Below are 18,404 nucleotides of genomic sequence, written 5' to 3' on the forward strand. Positions count from 1 at the left end.
TGTGTTGCAAATAGTCAGGATACTCTCCACCGTGCATCTACAGACATTCATCGGAGTTTTAGCTGACATGCCAAACCTGCACAAACTTCTAAGAAAGTAGAGACATTACTGTGCCTTCTTTGTAATGGTACTTGCAGGCTGAACCCAGGATAGATCCTTTAATATGGTAATGCCACAGAATTTAAAGATTTTGACCTTCTCCTCCTCCAATCCTCTTACAGGGACTGACTTATAGACTCCCAATTCCTTCCGCCTGTAGTCAATTATCATCTGTTTGGTTTTTACTGACATTGGATGAGAGGTTGTTGCTGTGGCATCAATCAATCAATCAGATTTTCAATATTCCTCCTATATGCTGAATCGTCACCACCTTTGACTTGGCCAACAATAGTAGTGTTGTCAGCAAACTCAAATGTGGTGTTTTTGCCATATTTAAAGGAACTTCTGGATCAGTCTCCCACTTGAGACCTTGTCAAAAGTTTTACTGAAGTTACATAGACTATATCAACCACACTACCCCAAAGGTAACTTAATCAGCTCCTAAAAAAATTTATTTAATTAGTCAGGAAGGATCTCACTTTGATTAATCCCTGTTTATCCAACTGCAGGCCACTTCTGTTCCAGTAAAGAAAAAGTTAAATGTGACACCTCCTTGGTCCACGCTCAGTTAAAAAGTTTGATCAAAAGACAAAATGGTATCATCTTGGACTGCTGTAATGGCTCCTCCCCCCCTTATTGACCAATGGTTTGACTCTATTTTGAATACAAGTAATTAAGATTAAATACCAGTGAAGAATGTTTTCTGCATTACACACCTGTTGTCTCTAAGTTTGAGTAGTCTGTGTCTAGGCCGAAGGTTATGAGAGATAAAACTGGTTTTGAACAGTATAAAAAGGGGCAATTTCTTTGTTCAAGGGTGGGAATCTTCTCTTGGGCTGCGTCACGACCAGTGCTAGTGGAGATAGGGACAAGGACGTCAAGCATGTTGGAAAGAAAGGACTGCGTGAAAGGTTGTTGGATCTGTGGTGCCCCTCCATAATTATGCAGACCAGCTCATTGAATGGACAATAAGAACTATTTGTTTTCTATACTGCTACTTCAGTAATCATTTACCTTTCTCTCTGTATTGCATACTTTGAATAACTCTAATAAAGTGATTTCTTACAGCATTTAGCACTTGTGCCCATCTCCTTTGTTTGGGAATACATGAGTGAATGCTATGCTGAATCAGAAAAGAACACAGAACAAATTTTTAAATATTTTTTACTAAAGTCCCTCAGACATGGTTTCCTCTTCTGTCACGAAGAGGCCACTCTCAGGTTGGAAGAGCAATACCTCATCCTCCTGGGTAGCCTCCAACCTGATGGCATGAACATTGATTTCTCCAATTTCCGGCAATTTTTCCCCTGCCACTTTCCTCTTCTTCTATTTGCCACTCTGGTCTTGTCTCTTCAACTGCCTATCACCTCCCCCTGGTGCCCCTTCCCTTTCCCTTTCTCCCATGGTCCACTCTCCTCTCCTATCAGATTCCTTCTTCTTCAGACCTTGTCTTTTCCAATTATCACATCCTAGCTTCTTACTTCAGCCACCCCTCCCCCACCCACCTGGCTTCACCTATCACCTTCTAGCTTGTACTCCTTCCCCTCTCCTACCACCTTCTTATTCTGGCATCTTCCCCCTTCCTTTCCAGTCCTGATGGAGAGATTCGGCCCGAGATGTTGACTGTTGATTCATTACCATGGATGCTGTATGACCTGCTAAGCTCCTCCAGCATTTTGTGTGGGTTGACCTCACAGCTCCTCCTGTTATTTTAAGAAACGGGTTTGTAAAGTTCCACACACTATATATTTACTTAAAACTTTCTGGTGTACTTCACAGAAAGTACTTAGAGCCAAATTTTGTTTATTACTTAATCACACAGGGTGAAGAGACAAGTCTTAAAACAGAGAAAGGCATATATGACATTGCTATAAAGTTTGAAAGAGAATAACAGATCTCAAGACCCTTGACAACTGAAATAAGGTAGTCATTAGCATAAGGATTAAAATTAATAAATGCAGTTAAAATGTAGGTATACATAATGTAGATTTAAAAGAACATGCAAAGCTACAAATTCCACCATCTCTTCAGGGCAAACATGAGATATTTCTGCCACAAAGGAATAAACCTGTGCAAGTGAAAGGCAAGTGCTACATTTTTTTTTAAGAGCCAAATTGCAATGCACAGGTCAACCAGCAAAAGATACATCCATCCTATGATGTGCTGCAAGATGCAAATGTTAGGACAAAACAGAGGCAAAACAAAACTTCCACAGGAGAAACTGTTTAACCTATATGTTAGGACCAAGGAATACCTGACATTAATTGTGAGAAAAATTAAGAAACTGCAAGGGTAAAAAGACCCTGATAAGAGCTGTATCCAGGCCTTTCAATAGTAGCTAGGATGTAAGATACAAATTACAATGGAAGATAGAAAAGACATGTAAAAATGGTAATGTTACAATAGTAATAGGGGATTTCAATATGCAGATAAATTGGGAGAATCAGGTTGACGCTGCATTCTAAGTGAGGGAATTTGTAAAATGCCTTTGAGATGGCTTTTTAGAGTAGCTTGTGGTTGAGCCCACTAAGGGAAAGGCAATTCTGAATTGGGTGCTGTATAATAAACCAGAATTGAATAGGGAGCTTAAGGTTTAAAAAAAACCCTTGGGATGGAATTATCATAATATAATAGAATTCACCCTGCAGTTTGAGAGGGAGAACCTAAAGTTAGATGTATCAGTATTACAGTGGAGTAAAGGGAACTACAGAGGCATGAGAGAGGAGCTGGGCAAAGTCGATTGGCAGGGATGATAGCAGAATATCAATGCCTAGCGTTTTTGAAGGCACAGGATAGCTGCATCCTAAAGGGAGAATGAGACAACTGTGGCTGACAAGGGAAGTCAATACACCATTAAAGCAAACAGAGGGCATATAATTTAGCAAAATTCAGGGGAAGTTAGAGGATTGGGAAGCTTTTAAAAACCAACAGAAGGCAACTAAAAAATGCCAAAAGGAGAGAAAAGATGAAACAGAAAGACACAATTGTCAACAAAATAAAAGAGGATACAAAAAGTTTTTTTCAGATTATATAGAGTAAAAGAGAGGTGACAGTGGATATTGGACCACTGGAAAATGATGCAGGAGAGGTAGTAATAGGGAACAAAGAAATGGCGGACGAATTTAATAAGTATTTTGCTTCAGTCTTCACTGTGGAAGGCTCTAGCAATATACTTTATTGTCACCAAACAATTGATACTAGAGCGTACAATCATCACAGTGTATTTGTTTCTGCGCTTCATGCTCCTTTAAGTACAAACCAAAGTAAATATAATAAAAATTTAAATTATAAATCATAATTAGAAAATAGAAAAGGGAAAGTAAGGTAGTGCAAGTCAGGTCCAGATATTTGGAAGGTACGGTCCAGATCCAGGTCAGGATCTGTTCAGCAGTCTTATCACGGTTGGAAAGAAGCTGTTCCCAAATCTGGCTGTACAAATCTTCATGCTCCTGAACCTTCTCCCAGAGGGAAGTGGGACAAAAAGTGTGTTGGCTGGGTGGGTCTTGTCCTTGATTATCCTGGCAGCACTGCTCCGACAGCGTGCAATATGCCAGATATTCAAGAGTGTCAGGAAGTACAAGTGAGTGTAGTTGTTATTACTAAGGTGAAGGCACTTGGGAAGCTGAAAGGTCTGAAGTTAGACAAGTCACCTACACCAGCTGGACTACACCCCAGGGTTCTAAAGGAGTAGCCGAAGGGATTGTGGAGTGGTAGTTTCTGAAATGGTTCGAGAGGACTGGAAAATTGCAAATGTCACTCCACTCTTCAAGAGGGGAGGGAGGCAGAAGAAAGGAAATTATTAGCTCATTTGCCCGTCTTCAGTGGTTGTGAAGATTTGAATCCATTATAAAAAATAAGTTTTCACTGTACTTGGAGCCACATGATAAAATAGTCAAAAGTCAACATGGTTTCCTCAAGGGGGAATCTTGACTGACAAATCTGTTGAAATTCAATGAGGAAATAACAGGTAGGTTAGACAAAGGAGAGTCAGTGGATGTTATTTACTTTGATTTTCAGCAAGTCTTTGATGAAGTACCACACATATGGCTGCTTAACAAGATAAGAGTCCATGGTATTACAGTATAGGAAAGATATTAGCATGGATAGAATATTGGCTGACTGGCAGGAGACAGAGAGCAGGAATAAAAAGGGCCTTCAAGCAACACACACAAAATGCTGGTGGAACACAGGAGGCCAGGTAGCATCTATAGGGAGAAGCATTGTCGACGTTTCGGGCTAAGACCCTTCGTCAGGACTTCTCCCTATAGATGCTGCCTGGCCTGCTGCATTCCACCAGCATTTTGTGTGTGTTGCTTGAATTTCCAGCATCTGCAGATTTCCTTGTGTTTGCTATGGGCCTTTTTTGGTTCACTGCCAGTGACTAGTGGTGTTCTACAGGGGTCAGTATTGGGACTGCTTCTTCTTGCATTTCATGACAATGATTTGGATGACGGAAATGATGACTTTGGGGCCAAGTTATGATCCAAAGATAGGTGAAGTAATAGGTAGTGTTGAAGAAGCAGGGAGTCTGCAGAAGGACTTAGATGGATTGGAAGAATGGGCAAAGAAGTGGCAGAAGGAATATCATGTTGGGAAATGTACGGTCATGCACTTTGGTAGAAGGAATAAAGGCACTGACTATTTTCTAAACAGGAAGAAGTTTCAAAAAAATTAAAAAACAGAGGTGCAAATGGACTTGAGAGTCCTTGTGCAGGATACCCGGAAGGTTAACTTACTGGTTGAGTTTATGGTAAGGAAGGCAAATGCAATGTTAGCATTCACTTCAAGAGGACTAGAATATAAGAGTGAGGATGTAATGCTGAGTCTCAATAAGGCATTGATCAGACTGCATGGAGTCCTGTGAGCAGTTCTGTGCTCCTTATCTGAGATAAGATGTGCTGGCATTGGAAAGGGACCAGAGGAGGTACACAAGAATAATTTGAGAAATGAAAAGGTTACATGTGAGGACTGTTCGATGACTTTGGGCCTGTACTTGCTGGAGCTTAGAAGAATATTGAAAGGGAATCTCATTGAAACTATTGAATATTGAAAGGCCTAGATAACATGGATGAGGAGCTGATGCTTCCTATTGTGGAACGGGGGAGCAGACTTGAAGTGCCAAATAGCCTAATTCAGCCCCCATGTCTTATGGTCTCTTAATTCAGAAAGTACATCTCAACTCATTCTGAATGACTAAACAAACCCAAGCAACGCTAGCAAGAGGACACACCAATTATTTTGAATCCCTACAAATATATTCGAAACAATATTTAAAATTGTAAACACAAATACATTAACAATAAAATTATTCAATGTGCACATAATCCTAGTATCCTAGCAGCAGAGAATCCAATGCTTGAAATTAAATATTTCTCTAGACTAGACTTCAAAATCTGTGACTTCTGATAATCTTGTAGCCTAGATAGTCAATTCAAAATCAAAGTCAGGCAAGCAAGATTATGGAAGATATCACTAACGGTGCTATCAAATGGCATTTAGAGATCAATAAACTGCTCAGTAATGCATCATTTGCATTTCACTTGGGACACCTGCTGAAAGACCAACTTCCTCCATAGGTTAAGCTTTCTGGCAGAGGCACAGGCTTTTATCCGGGATCCCTCTGTATTTAGCAGCATTCATCTTCCCATCAATCCTGACCAGATTTCCAGTCCCTGCTGCTGAAAAGCATCCCCACAGCATACTTTACAGTAGAGATAGTGTTACCTGGCTAGTGCAGAGTATTAGATTTACTCCACATGTACTGCTAAAGAAAAGAGCATATCCTTGCCCGTAAAGACTTTGCAAAGAGTCACATAGAAGGTACTGTAAAGATGTGGTTGAAGTTCTTGTGGTCAGATGAGGCTAAAGAGGAACTTTCTGGCCTCAATACTAAGCAGTGCGTGTGTTGTAAATCTAATATTTCTGATGTTAGCAAAATTTAGCGTCCTGATTTTGGAATTATTCAACTAAAGTATAAATGTTCTTAAGTCTTCAAGCTCAAACTGTATAGGTGGCAACCCTCCTCTGCCATTTATTTGTTAAACTGTAATAGACTCAATTCTGTCTATTATTCGATCTCAGATGCCAATTTAAATTAGTAAATTGGTATAATATTGTCACATGCACCTAGGTACAGTGGAAAAACTTGCCCTGTTAATCATTCACACCAATCAATTCATTACAACAGTGCATTGAGATAGCACAAGACAATGACAGATTGCAGAATAGTGTTACAGTTACAGAAAAAGTGCAGTGCAGATAGACAATAGGTACAAGGTCCTAACCAGGTAGACTATCAAGAGTCCATCTTATCCTACAGGAGGATGGAAGCTGTCCCTGAGCCTGGCGGTGTTTTCAGGCTTCTACAACATAAACACAAGATCCTGCAGATGCTGGAAATCCAGTGCATTCAGTACAAAAATTGTTGGAGGAACTTAGCAAGTCAGGCAGCATCTATGGAGGGCAACAAACGTTTCGGCCTGAGACCCTTCCTGAGGACTGGAAAGGAAGGAGGTATCTTCTGCTCGATGGGAGAGGGAAAAAGAGAGAATGCCAATGAGAATCAGCCCTAGAAACCAATAAACAGCCATCTAACGAAAATGTAAAGAGCAGACAAATACAACCGCAATCACGTAAATTGGTTGCATGGGCCATATCGTAACATGGAGCATCAATTAATCCTCAATGGGAAAAGGATACATGACAAGGACAAAGGAGGTCCCGACCATCCAATGCAAAGGACAGACTAACCAGTTCTCAATAAGCAAGGAGAGTCTCAAAAATTCGGCTCTTTCTTCCTAAGCACACACGCGCCCTTCCTCTAGACTTAAGGAGACAACATCTAGTGCAGCGCGATATGACAGACAGCAGCATTCAACAACACTGCATTGTTAGGTGACAGGTGCTGTCGACCAAAGCATCGCTGCAAGGATAACGAATTGGAGCTTCCCTCGATTTTTCTGTTCCACACCGACAGTATTGTCACCGAGTATTTATCTTCCCGTCAAGGTTCAAGACAGATCTGGGTTCAACCAGGCCTGCATGGGCCCTGACAGCAGTCATCCATCCCCGTGTCCCGGCACTCACCCTCGCCTCCCGTTCCAGCTCCGAATGGAGCTGTGATCCCCGTAGGCGTTGCACAATTCGAGCAATGGTGACCGACAACTGCCGCTGTTTCAGCTTCGATTCCTCTTCCAGCTCCGATTCCGGCTCCATCCTCAGCTCCAGAAGAGAACGCAGCCCCGTCGCCGACCGGCCGGGTCTCGGATCAATCGAGCATCCAATCAATTGCCCGCCGTCGCCCGGCAACAACCAATCAACTCTCCGGCTCGCCGTCATCTGGCCACCAACCAGCCAATTGCCCGGCACCATCCAGTAACTAAACAATCAGCGTTGCCCTACTACAAACGAATGGCCCGCCCACCATCGCCCAGCAACTAACTCCCCGCCTCTGTCGCAGGAGTCGCCCCGCCCTGCGTACCATTTCGAGGGGCAAGTGTCCTCTGTTACCGCTTGTTTATGCTGTATTTTTTTAATACTGCACTTTAATACAGTTAGCGTAGTCCCATTGGTTGTTCACAAGAACCACGTTGCAAGCCTATCAACTCGTCAATCTTACCTTGCAATAATTCTACAGATCAGAAAAGTGTGGTGCAAAGAAACAATTAGCCGCTATTTTCCCCTGTTGTTATTCATTTATTAAACGAAAGGCAGTCGTCATTGGGTGAACCCACGAAAAGCATCTGGCCCAACGGAATACTTGGTCAAGTACAAAAGGCCTGTGCTGATCAACTGGCTGGAGTGTTCACAAATATTTAACCTCTCGCTTAGGCAGTCTGAGGTAGCCAGCTGCTTCAACCAGACTTCGCTTAATACCGGAGCCGAAGGAGAACGTGATAACCTGTTTCGATGACTATCATCCAGTAGCACTAATGTTTTGAGAGGTTGGTGACGAAACATTTTGACTCTGACAGGCGAATTGGATCCGCTCCAGTTTGCCTACCGGGGCAACAGGTCCACAGCAAGTGCCATCTCATTGGCTCTTCATTCAACCCTGGGATATCTGGACAGCAATGGTGCCTACATCGGGATACTCTTTATTGACTACCGCTCAGCATTCCCTCAAAGCTAATCAATAAGCCTCAATACTTCATTGTGCAATTGTATCTTTTCTTTCCTCACTTGCAGACCCCACTCAGTTCGGATTGACAACAACATCTCTACATTATCCATCAGCACAGGTACACCTCAAGGCTGTGTCTTAGTCCCCTGCTCTACTCACTTATGACTGTGTGGGGAAGCACAGCTCCAAAGCCATGTATAACTTTGCTGAAAACAGCACTGCCATTGGCTGAACCAAAGGTGGTGACAAATCAGCATATGGGAGGGAAATTTAAAATCTGGCTGAGTGGTGCCACAACAAAAACCTCTTACTCAATGTCAGGAGCTGATTATTAAGTTAAAGAGTGGTGTTCAAGAGCTAGTCCACTTTGAAGAATCAGAGGTGACGATGACCAGCAACATTAATTTCCTCAGTGTTATCATTTCAGAGGACCTGCATGTAAACACTAATGACTTGAACACAAAATCCTACAAACAGTAGCAGATGTGGCCCAGTCCATCACAGTTTAAGCACTCACCATCACCCAAGTCATGCTCTCTTCTCACTGCAGCCATCAGGAAAAAGGTAAAAGAGCCTCAGGGCTTACGCCACCAGGTTCAGGAACAGTTATTACCCCTCAACGATCAGGCCAGTGAACCAAAAGGGATAACTTCACTCAAGTTCACATGACCCATCATTGAAATGTTCCCACAACCTATGAGTATGCCCACAGAAAGTGAATGTATGTGTACTCTGATGATAACTTTACTTTGAACTTCGATTATGCATAATTTACAATATAATGACCTTGGTGACAACAGTAAAAACTGTCTTGGCTTATATGTATTCAATAATAGGGGTCAAGGGTGATAAACTAAACATCTTTATGGACTAGTATGACTGTAAAATGCCCTAAAATGTGTGACAATTATTTCATGAGATTGTAAGTGACAGAAGGTGTCAACAAAAGCATTGCTGCAAGAATGATGAATTGGACTTCCCTCAATTTTGGTTCCACAAAGCAAATATTATTACTGAGTAGTCATCTTCCAATCAGAAAGAGAATATTAAACCATAATGAGTGAAGAACATACTTACTGGCCCCAAGTGGATCAAAGTTCAAACTAAATTTATTATCAAAGTATATATGTCACCATATACAACCCTGAGATTCATTTTATTGTGGGCCTACTCAATAAATCTATAGAATGATAACAATAACATAATCAATGAAAGATCACCTAACTAGGCCGTTCAACCAAAGTGCAGAAGACACCAAACTGTGCAAATACAAAAAGAAGAAACAACAATAATAAATAAATAACGAGAACATGAGATGAAGAGTCCTTGAAAGTGAATCCATTGATTGTGGGAACATTTCAATAATGGGGCAAGTGAAGTTGAGTGAAGTTATCCCCTTTTGGTTCAAGAGCTTGATGGCTGAGTGGTAGTAACTGCTACTGAACTTGGAGGTGTAAGTCCTGAGACTCTTGTACCTTCTTCCTGATTGCAGCAGCGTGAAGAGAGCATGTCCTGGGTTGCAGGCAGGGGTTCCTGATGATGAATGCTGATTTCCTGCGACAATGTTTCATGTAGATGTGCTATATGGTTGGGAGGGCTTTACCCGTGTTGGACTGGGCTCTATCCACTACGTTTTGTAGGGTATTTTGTTCAAGGGGATTGGGTATTTCCATTTTGAGTGTATCAATCATGCTTTAGATAATCTGAGCAATGGGATCAACATGCATGAAACAGTGCATCCTAACACCTTCACCATCATTTTGGAAGATTTTAACCAGGCCAGTCTGAAAAAATCACTAAGCAATTACCATCAACAGGTCACTTGCAATACCAGAGGAAACAACACACTGGCCCATTGATACACCACCATCAAGAATGCCTACAGTGCTATTCCATGCCCTCACTCAGGAGGTCTGATCACCTAGCTGTACTTCTACTCCCTGAGTATAGGCAGAGACTGAAGACTGCAGCACCAGTAGTGAGGACCAAGAAGGTATGGACAAGGAAAGCACAGGAGCGCCTACAGGACTGCTTTGAATCGGTGAACTGGACTGTATTCAGGGATTCATCTTAGGAACCTGGATGAGTTGTTACAGACTTCATTAAAACCTCTGTGGATGAGTGTGTGCCTACAAAGACTTACTGTGCATTCCCAAACCAAAAGCCATGGATGAACCAGGGGGTACGCCATCTGCTGAAGGTTAGATCTGTGGCATTCAAGACTGGCCAGAAAACCAGGTATGATTTGTGGAGGGCTATTTCAAGGGTGAAGAGTAAGTTTTGAACGAGGTTGGAGGCAACACAACAGATGCACAGCAACTCTCCAGGGTTTGCAAGATGTTACTTCCTACAAAGCAAAACCCAATAGCATGAATGGCAGTGATGCTTCATTACCAGATGAACTCAGCGCTTTCTATGCCAGCTTTGAAAGGGAGAGTACAACTACAGCTGTGAAGATCCCTGCTGTACCTGATGACCCTGTGATCTCTGTCTCAGAGGCTGATGTTAGACTGTCTTTAAAGAGAGTGAACCCACGCAAGGTGGGGGGTCCCGATGGAGTGCCTGGTAAGGCTCTGAAAACCTGTGCCAACTAACTGACGAGAGTTCCCACTTGCTTCAAAAAGGCAACAATTATACCAGTGCCTAAGAAGAATAACGTGAGCTGCCTTAATGACTATCGCCTGGTAGCACTCACATCTACAGTGATGAATTGCTTTGAGAGGTTGGTCATGACTAGACTGAACTCCTGCCTCAGCAAGGACTGGACCCATTGCAGTTTGCCTATCGCCACAATAACTCAACAGCAGATACAATCTCAATGGCTCTTCACATGGCTTTAGACCACCCAGACAACACAAACACCTATGTCAGGATGCTGTTCATCGACTACAGCTCAGCATTTAATACCATCATTCCCACAATCCTGATTGAGAAGTTGCAGAACCTAGACCTTTGTATCTCCCTCTGCAATTGGATCCTCAGCTTCCTGACTGGAAGACTACAATCTGTGCAGATTGGTGATAACATCTCCTCCTCGCTGACGATCAACACTGGCGCACTTCAAGGCTGTGTGCTTAGACCACTGCTCTACTCTCCATATACCCATGACTGTCTGGCTAGGCATAGCATAGCTCAAATACCATCCATAAATTTGCTGATGATACAACCATTGGTGGTAGAATCTCAGGGGGTGATGAGAGGACGTACAGGAGTGAAATATGCCAACAAGTGGAGTGGCGTCGCAACAGCAACCTGGCACTCAACGTCAGTAAGACGAAAGAGCTGATTGTGGACTTCAGGAAGGGTAAGACGAAGGAACACATACCAATCCTCATGGAGGGATCAGAAGTGGAGGCAGTGAGCAGCTTCAAGTTCCTAGGTGTCAAGATCTGTGAGGATCTAACCTTGTCCCAACATATCCATGCAGTTATAAAGAAGGCAGGACAATGGCAATACTTGATTAGGAGTTTGAAGAGATTTGGTATGTCAGCAAATACAATTAAAAACTGCTATAGAAGTACCATGGAGAAAATTCTGACAGGCTGCATCAGGGTGTATAGGGGTGGAGGGGGGGCTACTGCACAGGACTGAAAGAAACTGCAAAGGCTGTAAATCTAGTCAGCTCCATCTTGGGGTATTAGCCTACAAAGTATCCAGGACTTCTCAAGGAGCCGTGTCTCAGAAAGGCAGCGTACATTATTAAGGACCTCCAGCACCCAGGGCATGCTCTTTTCTCACTGTTACCATCAGGTAGGGGGTACAGAAGCCTGAAGGCACACACTCAGTGATTCAGGAACAGCTTCTTCCCCTCTGCCATCCGATTCCTAAATGGACATTGAAACCTTGGACACTACCTCACTTTTTTAAATATACAGTATTTCTGTTTTTGCATGATTTTTAATCTATTCAATATACACATGCACCCTATTCTCGTTATATGCATCTTCAGACAATGCAAATTCACAGTTATGCAAGGAAGCTATTTCTACCAACTTCCCCTTATATTCGTCCAAAACGCACAGTTATGCGAGGAGCACTGCTTTCCCGCCAATACAGGTCAAGTGTGCATGCCTCACAGTCTCACTGTTGGGATGAGAAGTATCACTTTCCCGCCAATACAAGTCAGGCGTGCACGCCTCACAGTCTCACTCCCGCCAGTCTCGCATTGGTTTTGGCAACGTATGGATAAGTGATCTTGCGCTCTTAAACTTTTGTTGGTTTTACCTACTGTGCAGTGATTTTGTGCTTGAAATAATTAACTATGCCTCCTAAGCGTCCGATGTCATGTCCTGGGCCATCAGCCGAGTGGCAGAGCACCGCTTTAACACTTGAAAAAAAGTTGGAAATTATAAACAGCGTGGCATTAGGTGAAGGTAACACAGCTCTGGGACACTACTGCCGGGAACAGAATCGTGCCTTTAAAGTTCTTTTGTTGCTTGACAATGTGCCAGCCCATCCTAAACATTTGGACAGTATTCATCCTAACATAACAGTGTGTTTCCTGCTGCCTAACACAACATTGCTGATTCAACCACTCGACTAAAGTGTGATCCACATTCAAGGCTTTTTTTTTACAGCGAACTATCTCTCAGATGCTGCAAGCAACAGACGATTTTGAAAATCCCAGGAGTTTACCAACGGTGAGGGATTGGTGGAAGTCAGAACACTTGGCACAAATGGCGAAGGACATGGACCCAAGTTTAGAACGGAATCAGCATTTCAGTCGTTCCCTGCCATCAACCCTTCAAGCAAATTTATGCTGAAAAACAAAATGCTGCCAAGCAAACAATCCTCATCACTTTCTTCAAACCGGTGTCATCTCCTGCTGCAGGCACTTCTAAGAGTTCTGTGAGTCTTTCTTCACCCTTTGCTGTGCTTGATATGATCCTGATGGCCACAACCATCCACCTTATCTATGTAAAGCTGCCCAACACCACAACAACCACTCATCTCCCGGAGCGAACGCACCTGCCACTGTTGGTGAGTACTGTACACCCTAGTATGTTAACTTTCTATGATTTATTACATTAAATATTACCTTAAATTGATGAAATATAATATGAATGTTGCCTTGTGGTACTGCTTTCGTGTTGTATTGGTATGAAAATGTGAATAAATTACAGATGAAACATATTTAGGAACGCATCCCTATTTTCTCCATTTAAGTAAGTATTTATGTTATGCAATTTCACATTATGCATCGACTGAAAGAATGTATCCCCCGCATACAATGAGGATAGGGTGTACTGTGCAATTGATTTACTTATTTATTTTTATTATTATTATTTTGTTTTCTTTTCTATATTATATATTTTATTGAACTGCTGCTAAGTTAACAAATTTCATAGCACGTGACAGTGATAATAAACCTGATTCTGAATCTGATTCTGATACCAGGCTGCCATGCAGCCAGTCAATATACTCTCCACTACACATTTATATAAGTTTTTCAAAGTTTTAGATGTCATGCCGAAATTCCACAAGCTCCTAAGGAAGTAGGATCAATGCCATGCTTGCTTCATAATTGCACTTACATGCTAGTCCCAGGTCAGTCCTCCAAAATAATTACACCTTGGAATTTAAAGCTGCTAACCCTCTCCGCCTCTAATCTTCCGATGAGAACTGGTTCATGGACCTCCAGTTTTCTCCTGAAATCAATAATCAGCTCCTTGGTCTTGTTGACATTAAGCAAGATATTCTTGTTATGACACCATTCAGCCAGATTTCCAGTCTCCCTCCTATATACAGATTCATCCACACCTTTGATTTGGCCTATGACAGTGGTGTCATCAGCAAACTTGAGTATAGCATTTACATGTAAACAATAAACTGCAAGATCATAACAAGGTAGATTGTAAGGCTAAGATTTCATTTTATGTACAAGAAGACTGTTCAAGAGGATCGGGTTTAAAACCACTAACATGTTGTGAAATTTGTTGTTTTGTGGCAGCAGTACAGTGCAATACATGTAAAAAAAACTTTAAATTATAATAAGGAATGCTATATATAGAGTACTGCACATATAAATTATATTATGTAGTGCAAAGAGAGAGAGTGAAAATAGCGAGGTAGCGTTCATAGTTTGGTTCATTGCCCATTTAGAAATCTGATGGCAGAGGGGAAGAAGTTGTTCCTAGACTGTTGAATGTGAGTCTGATTACAGTGGGAGAGAAGCTGTCCTTGAGAGGACAATTAAAGTGATTACTGGACACCCTGGATCACTTTGAACCAGAAGCATGCATCAGAATACAGGCAGTCCCCGAGTTACGAACGTCCGATTTACAGACAACTCGTACTTCCGAACGACCTGCCATAAAGCCTATTATACTGAAAATCTGAGTTAAATACAATGGTTCATAGTAACAAACGCACACACTGCATTGTGGCGCTCATGAAAACATTGTGCGGCTTCAGTGGTTTGTCGCCTCGTGGAAGGCTGTTCCACCATTTTAAGTCGGATGACATTGCCTTTAACACTGTGTAACTGAGTGTGTAACTTTGTATTTGACTTAAATTTTTCTCTTAATTACCCTTTGTGGTGAACTACATATACCTGTCTGGACTGCTCCTGTGGCTCCTCCCACAGACCCCTGTATAAAGGCGATTGAGGCCTGAGCCCGGCCTCATTCTCCAGGATGTAGTGTTGTTCATTCTTCCAGTCAATAAAAGCCGATATCTCGCTTCTTACGTCTCAGAGTGAGTTATTGATGGTGCATCACCCTTGTAACCATGTCTTCAAACCATAAATCCGATGCAAGTGCTGGTGATGCATCAAAGAAAAGGAAAATGATCACGGTTGAAAATAAGGTGGAAATAATGAGGTGAGATGCCATCGGTCATTGGAAAAGTGTTAGGCTACAGTCGGTCTACGATCGGAACAATTTTAAAGGATAAAGTGAGAATAATGGAGTATGTGAAAGGCCTTATCCCGATGAAAGCTACAATTATTACTAAGCAACACAGTGGTTTGATTATTGAAATGGAAAGGCTATTGATAATTTGGTTAGATGATCAAAATCAGCGTAATATTCCTATTAGCCTTACCTTACTGCAAGAAAAGGCTCGAAGCCTTTTCAATGATTTAAAAGCTGCACGTACAGCAAGGGAAAGTGCTTGTGATGAAGAATTTGTTGTGAGTAGGGGTTGGTTCAATCGTTTCAAAGCGAGGGCAGATTTACATAATATTAAAGTGCGAGGTGGAGCAGCGAGTGAAGGTGCTTGTGATGAAGAATTTGTTGTGAGTAGGGGTTGGTTCAATCGTTTCAAAGTGAGGGCAGATTTACATGATATTAAAGTGCAAGGTGAAGCAGCGAGTGCCGATGTAAGTGCTCCGAGTGATTTCCCTAAAATGTTTTTAAAAATTCTTAAGGAGGAAGATTATTTGCCAGACTAAATATTTAATGTAGACGAGACTGGCTTGTTTTGGAAAAATGCCTGAAAGGACCTACAATTCGAAAGAGGGAAAAAGTGCACCAGGGCATAAGGCATCGAAGGATAGGCTAACGTTATTGCTTGGGGGTAACGCATCCGGGGATTTCAAGCTCAAACCTTTGCTTATGTATCGCTCCCTAAATCCTAGGACACTTCACCATATCATTAAGGCATCTCTTCCCATTATTTGGAAAGCAAATTCAAAGGCTTGGGTTACAATTGCCATCTTTGAAGATTGGTTCTTGAACCATTTTGTTCCTGCTGTTGAACATAATTGCTTGGCCAAGAAAATTCCTTTCAAGATTCTCCTTGTGCTTGACAATTCACCTGGACATCCAAGCACTTTAGATGACCTTCAACATAATGTAGAAGTCATATTTTTACACAATACCACATTGCTACTTCAGCCAATGGATCAGGGAGTCATAGCCTCCTTTAAGGCTTATTATTTACGGCAGATCTTCTCAAAAGCAGTCAAGGCTACCCAAGATGATGTGATGAGCTTGTGGGTGTTCTGGAGGGATTATGACATCTATGATGCCATAAAAAATATTTCTGATTCTTGGGATGAAGTGAAGCAGTCAAATATGAAAGGAGGGTGGTTTAAATTGTGCCTCCAGTTTGCGCATGCTTGTCAGGGATTTACAGCTGACGACATCGCCAAAGCCAGGCAAGCTGTGGTTGATATTGGTAATGAACTGCAGTTCGACATCAGTGAAAATGATGATGTAGAGTTGCTCGACTCCCATGCTGAAGAACTGACCAATGAAGACTTTATCGAACTAGAGCAGCAGATGATAGCATTTGATGAAAAAGAAGAAGATTGTGACCTAGGAACTCCGGAACCGAAAAAGTCTGCGACGAAAAAGTTAGCTGAAGCCTTTTGTCTCCTTGAAGCAGGGATGGCAAAGTTAGAGGAGCAAGATCCTAATACAGAGAGGTTCACCAAAGTTTACCATGCAGTTACCGAGAACCTCAGCTGCTACAAGGCCATTTATGACGAAAAAAGAAAAGCTCTGTACAAGCCTCCCTTGATGCCTACTTCATGAAATTGACTCCAGTAGTAAACCTGCCCTCTCCAGCAGCAGAATCAAACCCTGACTCTCCAGCACATGGTCCATCATAATGTTACCTCACAAATGCCCCTTCCTGTATGCAAGACATTGAGGCAACCATATGTAGTTACTTCTATTATTATGGTATTATTATTATGTACAGTACTGTATTATTATGTTTAAGATGTTTTAGTGTACATATTTAGGTCAGCATCGCCCCCCACTTGTCCCATTTAACCTGTCGCAGTGCAGTGGATTTTAGGACCCGGGGCAGCTCGGGTCAGGACGCCCACGGTGTACAATACAGTACGTACTGTATCTGTTCCATTGACGGAAAATGATCATGGTTGAAAATAAGGTGGAAATGATAAAGCGATCGGAAAGAGGTGAAATGCCATCGGTCATTGGAAAAGCGTTAGGCTACAGTCGGTCAACGATCGGAACAATTTTAAAGGATAAAGTGAGAACAATGGAGCATGTGAAAGGCCCTGCCCCAATGAAAGCTATAATTATTAATAAGCAATGCAGTGGTTTAATTATTAAAATACAGTACATACGTTTCTTAAGTGTTTTTTATGCATAGAAAGGTAAAATATATACTATATACTAAGCCAAATGTTTGACTAACAGATGCTTAATAATACCGGATGTACCTATTCCAACTTACATACAAATCTGACTTAAAGACTGACTCAGGAATGGAATTCGTTTGTAACCCAGGGACTGCCTGTACAGGAAATTCTTTGGAATGAAAATACAAGGGCTTTCCAGCAGGAACTGCCTCGAGTTTTCTGCTGAATACAAAATCTAGGCAGTCAGCGTTTCAGGCCAAGACCCTTCATCAGCACTCTCCTCCTTTCCAGTTCCGATGAAGGGTCTCAGCCTGAAACATTGACTGTTTAATCTCTTCCATAGATGCTGCCTGGCATGCTGAGTTTCTCAGGCATTTTGTGTGTGTTGTTTTTGATTTCCAGCATCTGCTGCTTTTCTCGTGTTAATGAGTAAGTTAATTACCTATCAATCCACCTGTCATCAATGTTTGACTGCACAAAAATGTATTAATTAGCTGCAATTTTCATTTTGTACTAGTTCCTTCAGCCAGTGAGATGTGATCTTGCTGGTTTTTTGATTGAGTAAGCCTGAATTAAGTTAATTATTGTGTTAATGCTGAGAGTAAGATCTCTCATTGGTGTGATCAATGAGATTGCTCACTTGATTTCTAAATGAGCGATTTTGCTGAAGCAAGTATTCCTAGCATGCAAAGTTATATGTTGATGTTCTTAATAGAGAACACAAAAGCATGTTCATATAATGTTCTGTGCTTCCAGTGGTAATCCAATAATTGTTTTGCGCAAAACGTTTGTGACAGGTGGTATATGTTTGCCTTGACAGAGCACACCCAGAAAGGGAAAATTGCTTGTCAAAACACGAGTGAAACCAAGAAAAATGTCATTTATCATCCAAGCATGTTTCTTCCACTTGATTAGATCCAGACTCCTCAATGGGCCAACTACCACACAAAGTGAGTGTTGTATTGAGGTTTAAAAGTTAAATCAGAGGAAGCACGGCTTATCGTCCTGTAGAATTTCTTATCATTTCAAGCATGTAGGCCTTAGGTTCATAACAATGAATAGGAAATTGCAGTGTAGTTTTTGTTCTTTTATCATGAGTATGATATTACTCACTTATTCTCTGAT

General features: G+C 41.8%; 1 protein-coding gene across 1 annotated transcript in view; it reads right to left on the bottom strand.

Annotated features, from left to right (window-relative positions):
• tbc1d19 (TBC1 domain family, member 19) overlaps positions 1-7,393 on the bottom strand; it is a 136,444-nt gene extending 129,051 nt beyond the window's left edge. The window contains exon 1 of the mRNA XM_073064869.1: positions 7,186-7,393. Within this exon, the coding sequence (XP_072920970.1) occupies positions 7,186-7,314 (129 nt within the window). The 5' untranslated portion in view covers positions 7,315-7,393. The remainder of the gene's footprint in view (positions 1-7,185) is intronic.
• Between the last annotated feature and the right edge of the window lie 11,011 nt (positions 7,394-18,404).

Source organism: Hemitrygon akajei, chromosome 13, assembly GCF_048418815.1.
Source record: "Hemitrygon akajei chromosome 13, sHemAka1.3, whole genome shotgun sequence".
Taxonomy (NCBI): domain Eukaryota; kingdom Metazoa; phylum Chordata; class Chondrichthyes; order Myliobatiformes; family Dasyatidae; genus Hemitrygon; species Hemitrygon akajei.